General features: G+C 33.1%; 1 protein-coding gene across 1 annotated transcript; it reads left to right on the top strand.

Annotated features, from left to right (window-relative positions):
- The first annotated feature begins 253 nt into the window (after positions 1-253).
- On the top strand, positions 254-12,458 carry LOC136972472 (patched domain-containing protein 3-like). Its single transcript, XM_067267067.1, has 4 exons — positions 254-777; positions 7,084-7,562; positions 8,319-8,648; positions 11,096-12,458. The coding sequence occupies exons 1-4, from the start codon at positions 272-274 to the stop codon at positions 12,325-12,327; spliced, it is 2,547 nt and encodes an 848-aa protein (XP_067123168.1). The 5' UTR covers positions 254-271; the 3' UTR covers positions 12,328-12,458.
- Positions 12,459-17,159: the final 4,701 nt, after the last annotated feature.

Genomic DNA, 17,159 nt, shown 5'->3' with positions numbered 1-17,159 from the left:
CATTGTCATATTGGTAGGCTGAAATAACCAAACTCTTTTTATGGGTTTCGTTTTAATGTTTTATATATTATAGAATTTGATGTATATAACTACAAAGGTTATGAGTTTTAAAAAGTGTTAGATTTGTCACTGGGTGTGGCAAATCTGTTATTTGTAGTTATATACATCAAATAATATAATATAATAGAGTTATGAAGTTATTAAATATATAGATTTTAACACATTGATAAAAATCTGTATTAATATTTAATATTCTTTTTATAGAATAACAATGAAGAACATCAGAAGCAAGTTTTCGCATTGCTTTTCTCAAATTGGATATCATATCGGTTGTTATCCTCAGTTCTACGTTTTTGCTTTCTTGTTGATAACAGTTGTCCTGGCATCTGGATTCTTCAAATTACATATTGTGAAGAAAGGCGAATATCTGTACACTCCGAATAATGGAAGAGGAAAAGTGGAAAGGAATTCTGTCGAATCAATTTTTACTTTGAATACGACTGCTAGTCTTGATTTTACCAGAATGGTTAGATTTGAGAATGTAGTATTCGTTATGGCATTATCTAAAAATAACGATTCCCTTTTGAATGATAACACTATACTTGATTTGATAAAACTGGATAAAATTATTCGAAATATTAGCGTATTTTGGAATAATAATTTCTTTCGCTATGAAGATCTCTGTGTTCGGAACAAACAGAATCGATGTCCGAGCAATTACCTTTCCTTTTTAACGAGAAGAATGATGGATTTTAAACAAGGAAGAAATTTTATGAGGTATTGTTTTTTTATTGTATATTGTACAAGAAAAAGTTTGGGTATTATTTCGAATGATATAGCATTTATTACGATACAAAGATTTCAAATAAATTAAAATAATATTAAAGATAGCTAGAATTTATAAGTCTAGTAAGTAAATAATTTTAATAGGTCTATATTTAAGAAATAAAAAATAAGCACTTTATTGGTCATGATTTTCGAGAATTGGATGAGGAGTGATGGTGTAGAGCCACTTACATCATTATTGTGGATTCATCATTATATACATGCATGATTAAATTCTACATTTGGTTATATTTATTGGGTTTCGAGGTGGAAACGATGGGATGGCCACCTCCTAAAACACCATTAAAGTCTATTGTCATCGGAGTTAGAAGTCAGAAACTTTGTGAACGTACCTATCTTGATGAGGAGTGGATGAAATTTGAATTGCAACATTCGAGAACATGATAAAAACCAACTGAAATAAAAGCAAAGATTTGGAGCTCACGTAATATCACAGCTAGTTTCCAAGCAATAAAAGTATAATCTTAATAAACAGAGGGGGGGGGCGCTGCTTGCTGCAAAGAGTGTTGGTGAACTTTTTTGTGAGCTTACTTGGAATTTTAAAATTATGGAAAATATCGAATTTTGGATAATGGTGTTTGAGTTGCTGTTAATATTAAGTGGTATTGAATTAAATCCTGGTCCGGTTGATCGTACTCCGCCGCATTCACAGATCCAGTCACCGATATCTACTGTAAAGCGACGTCGTTCTCCGAGCGAACCTTCCTTGAAGTCGGCGAAACTGGAGGATTTTTTCTCTTCAAAGATAGATTCAAGTAAGTCCATTCCTAGGGAGATTATTTCATATTTGGACGACCGATTTGATAAGCTTTTTTCGACTCTAAATGAAGTTGTTACGAGGATTGACTGGTTGGTTAATTTGCATAATGAACACGACCAACGATTAACTCAGTTGGAGGTTAAATTAGAGGAAATTTTCAAACTTAAAGATGACATGCAGCGAAAAAACAGTTTGATCTTGCATTCTATAGACAAAGTGTCGAATGAAATGAGAAAGAAAAATATTTTGATTAAAGGTTTAACAGATGACAGTTCCGATTTGAATAGGAAAGTGCAAAACCTGTTTTCTAAATTGATAGGTGAATCAAGGTCAATTCCAACAGTTAAGATAGTGAAATTTAACCGATCAGATACTGTATTGGTGGAATTGCAGTCATTTGCAGACAAGAAATTAATTTTTGGTAACGTTAGAAAGATAAAGGCACATGATGCATTGAAGAATATACAAATATTTGATGATTTATGTTGGCGTTCAAGACTGAGACAGAAAAAGCTTCTGCCTTTTCTACACGATTATAAGCTGCAAGGCAGGAGAGTTCGACTGATGGCTGATGTTTTGCAGGTTGGCGATGAAAGATATACTTACGACCTAGATAGAGGAGAATTATTGAAACTTGATTTTTTAGTGGAAAATCGAATGGCAAATTCTCAAAATCTTCATTCTCCGATCCGAGCAAGTGTACAGTTGGATTGAAAGTTTCAACATGGAATTCTCAGGGTACCCTCCTGACTAATCTAAGTAATAGTGATTTTGTTAAACATATTTCTGAAACTGATATTTTGGGATTAACCGAGACTTGGTCTACAGCTCCACTGTGTTCGAGATTTAAAAGCCTTAACTGTAGATTAAAAGTTTTTGAGGTAATGGCTACTAAAAGTTTAGGAAGGGGTAGACCTTCCGGCGGGTTGCTTCTAGGTATAAATGAAGACCTGGGGGAAGTAAACTTGCTGCTATCATGGCAACATATAATGGTTGTTAGAGTGAAATTTAACCGGAAGAAAAATAAAGGGCTACGAGAAATGATGGTTATATTAGCATATCTTCATATTCCTATCTTTGAAACTTTAATTGCAAAATTGGAGGATTTGATTTCTGATTATATTTCAGATTATGATCTTCTGCTAATGGGTGATTTTAATGCACGAATTGGCTTGAGTATGGACACTATTTATCGTGGGGATGCGATTTCAAACATCCGACTATCAAATGATAAAATTTGCAATAAAAGAGGAAACTTACTTATTGAACTAGTGAAAACTTATAATTTATACATAATAAATGGTCGATATCCTTCTGAATCACCAGCAGACTTTACTTACATTTCCAAACTGGGTGCTTCAGTAATTGATTTAGTGATCCTGAGCGAGAGTCTGGTAGAGAAATTGAATAAATTTTTTATTTCTGAAGATTATATGTCTGACCATCATTTGGTCATTTCTGAAATCCTGATAGATACTGACGAGAGTAGAAAATCTAACTTGATTGACAAGAAAAAAGGACTAATCTGGAAAGAAGACAAATCCAGTTTATATTCTGAAACAGTTTTGGCCAGATATGTAAGTATTGTCTTAAGTGATGAAATAGAGGACAGTTATGCTGCTATTCTGGATTTGATCAAGTCATCAGCTGAACAATGTAGAATGATAACATACCTGGGAACGAAAAAATTACCGTCTTCAGTTTGGTTTGACAGAGACTGTAGAACAGCGAAGAAAATGAAGAACAAGACGCTGAGGAGGTTTCGAATGTCCCGTAGTAATGAAGATCTAATAAAATACTGTGATTCTAGAGCAATCTTTCGTTCTTTATGTAAGACTAAAAAGAAGAACTTTTGGTCAAATATTAGTAGACAGTTGCAGTCTGCGCGATCTTCTGTACAGTTTTGGTCTATTGTTAATAGATTTAACAGGAGAAAGAAATCCGATAATCAAATTCCTCTTCACGACTGGGAACGTTTTTTAGAATATAACTTTTGTCACCCAAGTTCTGATTCAATTCTTGATTTTGACCATGATAATTTCTCTCCTATTTTAGATGATCCAATTTCACTCTCTGAGTTAAAAACTTCAATTCACAAACTAAAAAGAAAATCAGCCCCTGGTATGGATGGTATAAAAAATGAATTTATTGTGCACCTACCTGATGAAATGTATTTAGAATTACTTAAACTTTTTAACAAGATTAAGGAAACATCAAAATTTCCCGAGCATTGGAAAAATGTGTTGTTGCAAATGATTTACAAGAAAGGAGACAGACTAAATCCTCAAAACTATCGTCCAATAGCGTTGTTAAATACCTTTAGAAAGTTGTTTACTGGAATTTTGGCAGATCGGTTGAATCAATGGATAACAGAATTTAATGTTATCTCCCAGTTTCAAGGAGCATTCGTTAAAGGAAGAGGGACTATGTATGTACAACGTCTTTATACTTAATGGTTTAATACAGTATGTTTTGTCAAGAAAAAGACGTAAAATCTATTCGATATTTGTGGATTTGGAAAAGGCTTTCGATAGAATCAATTTAAATATTTTATGGAAAAAGTTACATTTATTAGGAGTTTCAACTCCGTTCATTAAGCTACTAAAAAATTTATTTTGTAACACAAGATATCATGTGAGAGGCAATCTGGCAAATACTAAAGGTGTCATTTCCGGTAGTGGGTTGCCTCAGGGGGAACCTTTAAGCCCCCTGTTGTTTATATTATTTATTAACGATTTACCACAACTGTTTTCTACCTTCTGAAACTTCGGAATTTGCTCTTGGAGAATCTGTTGATCTGCATTGCTTAATGTACGCTGATGATGTAGTTCTGCTAGCAGATTCAAAAACGGGTTTGCAACGAAAGCTTTCTCTGCTAGTTAATTATGCTAAAAGAAATGATCTTACAGTTAACTTACAAAAAACGAAGGGAATGGTTTTTCGCAACGGAGGCAGACTACTTAAATCTGATAAGATATTTGTGAACAATACTGAAATCAGTTTTGTGCCATATTTTAAGTATCTAGGAATACATTTTTCTTCGTCGGGTGCGTATAATCATCATTTCGATTTAATAGCCAAAGACATACAGAATAAGACAGGCTATATGCTTACTCTACAAAAACGAATGAAGCTAAGTTCTATAAATAGTATCTTTAAACTTTTTGACGCCTTTATTGGTTCTAAGATGACTTATTTATTTCCGGTCTGGGGACTGGAGTTTCTGTCTAAACTAGAAAAAGTACAGATGAAATATTTTAAGAGACTTTTTAAAATAGAGCGTTCAGCTTCAAGCTCTGCAGTTCGTCTTGAATTGGGAAGACCTCCATTGGAATTGAAATTTGTCAAGACTATTCTTCTGTTTTGGTCAAAAGTTATGGAGTTACCCTCATATGACTTGCGCCAAATTACTTATAATGTTTTGCTAACAGCAGTCAAACCTGATAAGAAAAGTTGGCCTGCTTCAGTTAAGAATATTTTTGATAGCTTGGGCTACTCCTTTTTGTTTTCAACACGATCAGCTTCATTGTTGAGAACTCACTTAAATGATATAATTCAAACTAAGTCAGACCAACTGTGGAATCAGGATATATCGTCTACTTCAGCTAAACGAGTTAACTTGTTCGAAATGCGCCAGGGTTGGTGTACAAAAAACTACTTAAACTGTGAAACTAATTTTTCCACGAAAAGCCTCATTATGCAACTTAGACTTAATAGATTTCGGATTATGTTAAAGGGCTATCGGATAAATATATCAAGAGAGAAGTTTTGTAGTTATTGCAATAGTAAAGAGGAAGAGAATCTTTTAATACATTTGTTTGGATCTTGTCAAGTGGTAAACCAACTAAAATGTTTAGTACTAGGAGAAGATTTCAAGTATAATCATTTGAAAAATGACGACATGTCAAAAATTACTTTATTTAAGATTTTCTCCTTCTTCTCTAAATCTTTAGAATTCTTGTGATAATTTATTTTTTATGTATATTTAATAACATTATGTAACTAATTTGTTCCTCCATTGTAAGAATTAATTTAAATCAATAAACATAACAATAAACAGAGAAAAGTAATAATACATCGTAAAATTCGGATCACTAACTGGCTACTTATATCATTATTAATATCATCAATAGATATGTTACATGAAAATTTATTAATTTTCACGTAAAATTTCTACTTTACTCGGGTTATGTTATGTAATTGGACATAAAAAGTCTATTTTCGCGTTAGATTGGTTTCTGATTTGCAGTAGTATTTTACGAATGTTAGCAAGTAGTTCCAGAAAAATATGAGTGACGTTTAAAGTTTACTGTATGATTCTTCTAATAAGAAAAATAAGATTACATACAATTTCCTTCGTTTGATTTTATTTATTAATTAATATGTTTAAAAAATTACAATAAAGATTAGATCACTCAAATTATAATAAATCGAATAAGTTATAAAGTTGAAACTATTTGTCAGTTTTAAAGCTAAAATACTTTAAAGCAAATTTAAAAACTTACTATTTTAGATGTTTCACATAATAGCTGACGTTTTAAAAACTTCAGCCGCTTAGATAACATTCAAGTGATTTTAGGCCAATATTTTTCCATAAAATAAGATTGCTTTTTTAAATTTTTAATTGTAAATTCGGTTTTACTTTGTTAACTTTTTATAAATTACTCTTTCATTCTATTAACGAAAATCTATGTAAGCTCAATAATTCAATGTAGCGAAGTATATGAATTTACTTCAATTTATTTATTAATGATATACATACAGTTCATATATATGCACGTACTATTTCTTTCACCAAAATTTAGAAACAATTAATATTTAATTATTAATTAATACATGAAAAACATTGTAAAGTTGCAGGCATTAGTCGGCTATACCACAAATGAAATTATTATATATTCACTTCAAAATTAAAAACAAAGTAGCGATTTTGATAATCGAATTTATGATGAAAACATAATACATAAAATTATAATAATTATTACAGTAGAGCATCGATTATCCGACCCCGATTAACCGACTTATCGGTTAACCGACCGCGTTCTAGTCGGCAAATTCAAATGTCCGCTAGTGATGCGGCGCTACAATATTTGGTTATGTCTTGGCTACTTTAATATTATTTCTGTTAAATTTTTGCATGTTTTAGCTGGCAGGACTGGCTCGACCATGAAATGGAGGCTAGTATTTAAACCAGGCCTAACACACTATACTAATAATGTAATTTTTCATACTTTTCGGTTATCCGACCAACCCGTCCCCAATTAAGTCGGATAATCGATGCTCTACTGTATTTTTTAAGTCTTAAACGTTTAACTACATAAAAATTATAGATTTTCAATTTTTATATCAATGAAATGAAGGACTTTTTTCATGAGTAAAATTATTTCTTAAATGTACTTTAATATAATTAATATGGAACTGAAAAATTATTACTTACTTTTTTTTTAACAATACGTTTCTATTTGCTTTTTACAAAGGTATCCTTACGAGAAAACACAATTTCAAGTAAAATTAACTGCTGTAAATTTCGGAGGAGTATTAACAAATGACGATGGCTACGTCCAAGATTTCAAAGCATTCCGTCTGATTTACTTCTTGGATAATAACTCAAGAGAAGAAAAGTTGACTTTAAAATGGGAAAGCGCAGTTTTGGAGACATTATCCAATGTAAAGTTTCAACATATTGAAGTTTTTACATACGCCGGACAAACTAACGATGTAGAAGCGAACAGAAACACCGAGTTAGGTCTTCCACTCTTATTTATTTCTGGAGTCATTATGATATCATTCTCTTTTGTATCTTGTCTAACGTTCGATGCTGTAAGTAGTAAACCGTTGATTGGAATTGCTGCCTATTTCAGTCCCTTGCTGGGAACAGCAGCTGCCTTCGGTTTACTGTTACATTGTAATGTAGAGTACGTTGATACGAACGCTGCTGTAGCTTTCCTGACCATAGGTAAGTAGCCATTTTCTTTTTAATAAATGCAAAATTGTCTCTTTCTAAATTAACATTCCAAGAATGTATTATGAATAGAATTCTACCGATGAGGAATGTATTAAGAATATATTTAATAATATTTTTCCCGCGGGAACTTCGCAATTTCAAATTTCCTATTGACAGAAAAGTAGAAATAGTTCTTTGGGGGTTTCTAATATATTCTTATTTTGCCTGCTCGGTTGTTATGTATTTGTTAGATTCAAAGATCTAAAACGTTCATTGAGCGAAAAATTCGTTCTGAATTATCACATACAGCCACAATGTCGAATTTCGCGTTGTGGGTGGATCTGGGAATCTGTGGTCGATTTTTCGCCCGGAGATTGTTTTTGATCTTTGGCCCTAACATGTAGTACATAACAAGAAAAAGTGTTGGGTTCGTAGCGAATCGGAACATCTGCTTTTTTGCAAAAGTTCAGGTTTTGAGAACCCCAAAAAGTGAAGAAAACAGGAAAAAATTTCGTGGGGTGTTTGCGTGAGAATATGTGTGTTGACGTCTATTTCGTTTAATATCTTAATATAATAAGAAGAGATAAAGATTAAGAAACGAAATTTGGCATGGTAATTTGTATATAGGGGGCATCGAAGCTATTAAATTTTGATGATTAGGTCGAGGGGTGGAGAGATAGAGAACGAATATTGAATATTCGTTTAATACTGAATTTTAAAATTATTTAAAATTTTTTTAGATAATTTAATGGAATTTGTTTTTTAAAGGTATCGGGATGGACGATTCATTCGTATTGTTGGCTGCCTGGAGACGAACGAATAAGAACCATAGCGTCAAAGAAAGAATGAGTGAAACCTTTTCTGACGTTTCTATTTCCATAACGATAACCTCATTAACCAATTTTATAGCATTCATTTTAGGAGTTATAACTCCTTATAGAAGTACTCGTATCTTCAGTATATACAGCGCCATATCCGTGTTATTCGACTATATTTATCAGATATTTTTCTTTGGTGCGATCATGGCAATCGACGGATACAGAGAAAAGCATAATCTTCACTCTCTATTTTTATATCCCATTCGAAAAGATGCGTCAGGTAAAAATTTAATTTAATTTTTATTTAACTTATAAATAATGTAGTTGACGCCATATGTCGACGTAAATGTAGAATTATAGTGACTGGGAATCGATGATTTTGAAGTTATGTCTCTCCTTTCAGCTCAGACTAACGTTTTTTTTTTTTTTAAACTCTTTCCGCCCTGTGGGCACTAAGAGGGCCTCTTTTAGTAGGCTCATTATGGGTTCGGCCAGGCCCACAATGGGGCGACCGGGTGGTGAGGGACGGGGCCCGACATATCCGAACGGACCACCCCCCCGAAAAATTCCTGGGGATTATTCGACCCGTTCGGATTCGATCCCGGGTCCCCCAGAGCGGTAGGCTGTCACCTTGACCGCTCGGCCATCCGGCCGTCTGACTAACGAGTTTTGTACAGATTACATGAAGAAATGTCACTCTATCCCGTAGTGCTTTAAAGCTATAATTAAGGCTCGAGGTGGCCTCGGAATGTGTAATTTAACGAGAAATATTATTTGTTTTATATTCTTTTAGGCGTATTTATGTCGTAAATTTTGAATTTAATTTTGGCTTCTATGGTTATTTTTGCCACAGTGCTCATTAACAATATAGGTGAGAGTAATATGAAATAACAATTAAGTTCAACGTATTGTTATATCTAATAAATTGCGTGTTTTTAAATATTAATTTACAAATCCATATATATAAAATCTATTAGCAAACCATCCATTGCCGATTGTAATTCTAACGGGCTATCAACCACCTTTTACCACGTCATTAGCGCCTAACAAAATCTTAATATATGTATTATTGTCTAGTCATAAACCATTAAATTTTGGCAATAAATTCATCCAATCTTGTTACCAAATCATCAATATATATAGACGCAATAATACGGTTGCTGTCTATTGGTTCATGTATATGAAGTGTCTCTTTAATCCAAAACTTGTTCGGTAGACTGCCTCGCAGCATTTGCTGGGAGGCAGTCTACCGAACAAGTTTTGGATTAAAGAGACATTTCATATACAAGAATATATATAGGAAACAGTAGTTGGCTCAATGGAAACCGTTGGCGAACGAACTCCTTTGTTAGAATAAAAATTTTCCATTAAAGAACATCGATGCTACGATTGCTTTTTAATAGCTATTTTCCAACATTCCGAACATATTCTAGGTCTAATAACAAATGATTTCTTTATCTAAATTATAACTAAACAGTAGCGTTTTAAAATTCTGTTTTGATATTATTCGCAAAATAGAATCTATTATTATCTATCAAATTACGAATATACCCCAAGAAGGTTGGGTTGATGTACAGATTTACAGTTTGTAAGCAGTCGATTAAAATTAATCGGATTTTTTTTTGCTTTACAAACTTCGAAAAACTTTTTTGATAATATTATTTTAATCTCCATTTTAATTCCGATCTCTCTTATTTCCTCAGCTTATTTCTCATATTACTCTTCTTTATGAACATAAATTATAAAACTACTCTGGTTCATGCCTGAATGAGCCAAACCTCTTTTTCTCTCGATCTCTCAACTTCTCTATCTATTATATCCAGCACCAACTGCGATAGTACGTTCGTCTCAGTTATATTACAATCAAACTAACTATTTCAGTTTATATCCATTTTTCATGTAGAAAAAAAACTCCACTCGATCCTTCTTCCATCTTTTTCTCATCCTATCCGATTGTCTATGATAAACTTGTTTCAAACTAAGTACAACGTGATATGAACTGATTTAGTTCTTTCACCGATCTTGTTCATTCAATGTATCATATTCCTAAAAAAGAATCGTTGGTGGCGCAACGTTTTCCTTTAGTTTCTTACTATCCTTGTGAGCATTCTCAACAATCATCAGTTTATCGCCTTTAAAATATTCAACTTTTCGTTTTCCAGCCTGTGTTAAAATGATTAATGTGTATCGTTCTGTTTTCCAAGAAAATGTTTTCTCTTGTAAGCACCGCCTGTCTCTAATTAGAGACATTCAAGTACACTATAATTATTCTTTAAATTTTTTAAATATATCTCCTTTCAGGTTGAATGGAACACAGGTAATCAAAACCATTGCTTTTTTTTACCCATCCTTTGTATGCTTTACGTAGTCAAGAATTACATTTAATAAACCAGAGTTTTCTGATAAATTCTGAAATTGTCACTGATGATTTTTTTCGTTTCGTTTACCTATACATTAAATAATTCTGACAAGGAGAGGGCCAGACGTTCGGATCTCCGATTCGAATGAAACTTGGTGACTACGTAGCCTTAAACATAAACGACTTCCTGTCCAAATAATAGAACACAGTTTTCAAGCTTCCGAAAAATGGGCCTCTGAAAATTGAGTACGTTATTAGACAAATTGCAAACCCAACTTCCGTTTACGATATTATTAATATATTAATAATTTAGCATTAAATTAACATTCTTATCTGATTTATTTAAATTTAAATTACCTTTTTTTTAGAAAGAAAATCAACCAGCAACGAAAACGTTCTGAAATTTCTCAAGTTCATAAAAAATTTTCCCGAAAACCTGGGTACTTTTCTGAGTAACAAAGTTACCAAAATAATAGTAATGTTTTCATTCATTTCTCTATTAGCAGGTGCAATTTACAATATTAATTCAATAAAACAAGGAATTGGATATACTGATATTTTTCCATTTAACTCATATGCTGCTAAATATACCAAACTATATTATCAATATTTCACCGAATATCCTCACAGAGTACAGGTAGTGTTCAATGAAACTCTTGACTACTCAAACCCAACCGTTCAAATGGATATAGAAAACATCTTAAGAACATTCGAAAGTGCTCCTTACATGACTGGATACAATTTTACAGAATGTTGGTTGAGAGAATATTTGTCTTATATTCGTGATTCTAGAATTAATTACTTGATTAAATATTTTGATGTGAACACAACGCAGGGATTTCTAGAAGGACTGAAAAAAGTGTTTTTAAAATTTCACAATGGAATATTTGAAAGTGATGTCGTGTGGAATAATGAACGCGACCAAATTGTAGCATCCAGATGTTTGCTTACATATCACAACGTCAGAAGCGGAAGTGACGAAAAATTCTTAATCGAACAATTACGTAAAATTGCAGCTGACAGCAAATATGATGTGTTTGTTTATAACATTTGGTTTGTGTTTTACGATCAATATTTAAATATGCCTACGATTTACTTAAAAGCAATGGGAATCGTTATTGTGTCAGTATTTGTTATATTCTTTGCATTTATTTCTGACCTATATTACAACATTGCAGTTTTATTTATGGTTATTTGTATTCAAGTAGAATCTTTGGGTTATGGAAGTGCGTGGAATGTGGATTTAAATCTTATTTCTGTGACGTTTTTAATTATGAGTGCGGGATTTTGTGTTGATTATTCGGTGCATATAGCTCATGCTTACAAGAATTGTAAGGAAAAAGATTCCACTAAGAAAATTAAAACCTCTTTCCAAACAATTGGATATCCGATTATTCAAGGATGTTTGTCCACTCTCATCGGAGGAATAGTTTGTTTTTTCGGACCGTCTTATTTGTTTATTGTATTTTTTAAGGTAATTGTTTTAGTTATGATATTCTCAGTGTTTAACGGTTTAATTGTATTACCCATTATTCTTAGTATCGTCGATTCCGTTCATATTCCTTGGAAGAAACAAATTAATATTGCCGCTACGCCATAATCTAACTACTACTGTTTGTAACAGTCAATACTTTTTTGAACTTATGCAAGTTTATAGAAATGACATTTATAAAATTAAAAGTAGGCCTATGTATTGAATTAATGTATAGGAATAAAAATAGTTTATATAAATACCTTTATCATTATTGACTCTACATATAATACATGTAGTAAACATCATTTCTCAGTTTAATACATTTTTACTTGACAAATTTACTTAATTTGTTATTGTTTCATGTTCCTCATAATGTTGGATGTTTTCTAATTTATATTTTTAAACATATATCGTTATTACCTTAGAATAAAGATTTTCTAACATTTAAAAAATAATCCTGCAGCAAGTGGTGTAACTTTCCAATGAAAACTAAAATTGTGTGTCACCATCTGTTATAAAATTTAATTTCAAAATAATAATAATACAATATTAACTATGAAATGGCAAAAAGCTTAATTTTGAGGGTAGGGATTGGTTTTATAAAAAATTGTAAATACTAATGAGTGAAATCGTCATTAAGCTTACTCGAGACACGACAATTGACTTATTTTTCTCTCTTCATCCCTTCGACCTTTAACAACCAAAACTTTTATATATTAACCCCCTTAATATACTGATTGTGAGAGATAGGATTCGATGAAATGTTTGAAAGAAAAATTCATTTTTCATCTTGTTTTTTTTATTTACTTAAATCTCAGAAAAAAACCTTTTTTTTTTTTATTACTGGAGGATGAGTGAATTTCTTTCCCCCCGGAGTCATTTCCCTTCCCAGGGAACTCAGAATGTGTCATGAGGAACTAAAACAAAAAATTCCCTATTGGTGAATAGGGACATGTCTTAGAAATATAAAAGAAAGAACTCGTGGAACTGGGGATGTTGAGAATCTGGGAGAGTATCCCCTAGTGCCACCCAAGAAGGTTTATTGTGGTTGCCTGTTACCTCCCATTCCTCCCCAAAAATTTGGTGCTTCTCCAGGAACACTTTCAAAGAATCCACGTACTTCAACTTCAGATAGACTTTAACCTCTGTTCAAGGCAACACAGACATTTCTAGAGACAATCCCGGACCTCACCCAGTGACTCCACAACAATTTGGAAAACCCGTACCCAGTGCACCAGGTATTTATTACAACCTGTAATGTCATGTAAACTCTCTCTCTTGATCAGTCGACCATGTATTCTTTTCTTTCACATTAAATTAATTATTTGAGCTGATAACCTTGTAATAGAGTAAGTCACTTCCAGTTTGCTTCCTCTTCTCACCTCTCGTCTCCATCCCGAATCCGATAACCTGTGCATGTAACCGCTCGCATGACCTTTCCTATATGCCGTCTCACCTTCCGTGTCACCTGGGACATGGTAGTGTCAGTCCTGACAAGGTATCAAGGAGGTACCGACCCTCTGGTCACACTGGTGTCAGAAGTGGGATTGATTTTTCAATATAACTAAAGACAAAGCAAAGTAGGATGAAGGCCCGAGGAGGACGACAGGTGCGTGGAGAGACAGCAGAAAGTGCCGCGTTAGGCAGACTTCGGGACATGATTCCTTTAATACCCTCCTTTGCAGGGGACCCTAATGGCCTTAAGATCACTGACTTTTTTGAATCCCTGGACAAAATAGCTAAACTAACAATTTAGGCTTAGGCACAGTGCTTAGGGGTTGCCAAACTAAAATTAATGAGGATAGCCAGGGACTTTTGCATGAAGGACTCGAAAATGAAGGAGGTAGAGACATATGACAAATTTAAAACACTCATGACCAAGAGCTTTGAAAGAGAACCAATTTCTATACGTCTGCAAAAATTTCATGCCTGTGTTCAAGCGTGGGACAAGGGCATACAAACCTATGCAGTACAATTACAAACAGTAAGTAATGGATATGATTCAAGAACAAACTATCAAGGTCGCCCAAGAAAGGGTGGTTATAAAAAGGTGTCAACAAAAGGAAAGAGACAAACGATTACTGATTGCAATTTCTTCTGGGCTAAATGATCGCATCAAGTGACGTCATGAGAACCAGACATATTCGATCAAGCAGTACAAGTAGCCATTAGCAAAGAAACTATAGAGCAATTAATGGGAAAATCCTGAGTGATTGTAAGAACTCTCAATAACCCTAGCAATACTAAAAAGGAACCTAATCCTACAGATCACAATCAGTTAGAGGAAACTTTGGCAAAAATTCAGGAGCAACTAAAGTGACTAGGAGCCCAAGAATGGGGTTGAGACAATCTTAGATGTAAAACTCCGCCATTTTGGCATTCTCCAGAATATCTGGACCCACGAAGACAATAGCAACCTCGAGGAAGACTGGGCGACGACTCCCGAGAACCCCGAATCACCTCTTTTGGTAGAGCGAGGATCGAGAACCGAGAACCTATGTATGCTCCCCGATATGGAACAAGGGGAATATCTAATCTACCTAGGGGACAGAGAAACAAACGAGCACAAACAAATTCCCTACCACCCAATAAACAGGCATATGAGTGAATTAATAAAGTAAATAGGTGGAGGCTTAGCAGAGGGCCAAATCGAGAACCCTCAGTTTCCCATTATTCACGATCGGGTTACACTCAAGTATGTAGAGAGGATAGTCATTTCCTACAGGAAATCCTTGTTAGTTCAAAATTCAATGAACGAAATAATCAAGACTTCGAATTATCTGAGATTTACGTACATCAGTACAATATGCCAAATGCTATATAACTGTTGTAATTAATAAGCAAACGGAATACGGATATGTATATAGAACGCTATTTTCGTTATATTATTATTATTATTATTAATTTTTAGCTAAATGTGAAGATGAAACAGCACGTGTCCGGTGAGAGTCTTACAGGTTGCCACAGATGATTTGTAAAAACTAAAGCAGAAATTTTGGAATGTAGCCCAATTATTAAATTGGCCGAAATAAGTCGCCCAAATGGAGTAGCCTACATCCCTACAAATATCTCAATCTGCTACTCGTAGCCCAATCTTGAAATCTCAAAAACTAGCCGTATTTAATGAGATAACCCACCAGGTGCAAGAATCTCCCTCTTCTCAGGCTCATTAGAGAATCTTTAGATGGGTCTAAAAACATGTTTGATTTCCCGCAAAAATGTAAAAAACCACATCAAAAATAGTACAGTAGAAGCCGTTTTTCAGCGTAATCCTTAACCCTCTCCCTGTCCCCTGCGGAAGGAAATTTCCAAGAATCCCTTCTTAATGTGCATTCTCATAGCGTACCCAACTGTGTACCAAATTCCAACTTTCAACTCCTAACCGTTTGGGCTCTGCACTTATTATTATCCTTATTGTTATTATCAACCCATCTCGATTATATTATAAGATATTATCTTCATTGACCGATATTTAATTTTTAAAAATTCATATTCATCATTGGCTTGCATCAGAAAAAGTAGCCAGACTTCTGTGAATGACACTTCCATGAGATAATCTGCTGCATCCCGGCAAAGTCGATACTTTATGTCAGCAATCTAATGATCGTTGTGTGACCTACTTTTTCTAAAATAAATATTAGAGTAAAATGTAGTAACTTATAGTATAACAGTATCAGGGCCGGATTATCAAATAGGCAAAGTAGACAAATGTCTAGGGCCCATAATTCGGAGGGGCCCGGCTTCAGTGCAGAAGATTTCTGTGTTTCAAAAGGAGTTAAAAATTATTTAAGAAAAAGAAATCTTCCTAGGGCCGCCTCTTGTGGTAGTACTGATGTATGGTTATGATTTATTTTCTAAATCTAAACTTATACGTCGCGACATCACATATTTGATATAGCGTTCAAGTTGCTCGAGTGCGAAGATATTACAATTCAATAGTGTTTTATAAAAGAGTTAAAAGCGTGCAATATATAAATAATGTCCTGAATGTTTTTTTTATTCACAATTTATTTGTAAACAAAAATATTTGATACATTTTTATATAAAACCAGAGTAAAATAAAATAATTTTTATTTTATATTTAAAAAATGTTTTGAAATACTATAGTTTTAAAAATTAAATATATTATTTATATATTTTGAAATAACTATTACTTAGCTATTAAAAAATATAAACCAATTAGTTTAATATATATACGATCATTTATATACAATTTTATCAATTTATATTATTCTAAATCTATATAAAAAGTTTTAAATTATTTTAATAGATTTAGAATAGTAGTAAAAACAATCTTAGAATATGCTGTACATACTTTTAAAACTCCAGTGAGATTTTCATATAAGATCATCATAGAAAATAATCTTCATACGTATATGTGAATAGATTTTTTAAAGTTATCTACTGTCCACATGAAAATAATTTTAGAGATATTTATATCAAGGTGTTAACTGATCTGTTTGAAAAAAAGTATATGTGTTTAAATTTTACGTGTGTTCTGATAATCATGTTAAAAATTTGGATCAAACTACACTCAAAAAATACAAAAAAGTCATACATTTTGTGTATAATATACTTCTCATTAAATTTATCAGAGTGAAGAGAACACTGGAACCATCACAGTGCTTTGTGAAATTTTCCATTTGTGGAGCATTATTTAACACTAAGGGTCGATTTACACACAACAGTGACGTACTGGCACAGTGCAGTAAGCATCGATAAATATCACACATAGCCAATCAGAGTTTTGCGTACGACACTTGTATGATTGACAGAATACAGATCACGTGTCGTAAATGAAACTCTGATTGGCTACGTGTGAAATTTATCGACATTTATGCACCAAACGGTCACTGTGCCGGCACGTCACTGTTGCGTGTAAATCGACCCTAAAGCAATTTTAAGATTTTGGATAAAGGACTGTCAATCTCTATAAATCTAATTTGAGTTTTTAATGG

The sequence above is a fragment of the Centruroides vittatus genome, unplaced genomic scaffold (genome assembly GCF_030686945.1).
Source record: "Centruroides vittatus isolate TY-2023 unplaced genomic scaffold, ASM3068694v2 contig_2920, whole genome shotgun sequence".
NCBI classification, from domain to species: domain Eukaryota; kingdom Metazoa; phylum Arthropoda; class Arachnida; order Scorpiones; family Buthidae; genus Centruroides; species Centruroides vittatus.
This window is presented reverse-complemented; position numbering and strand designations above follow the sequence as displayed.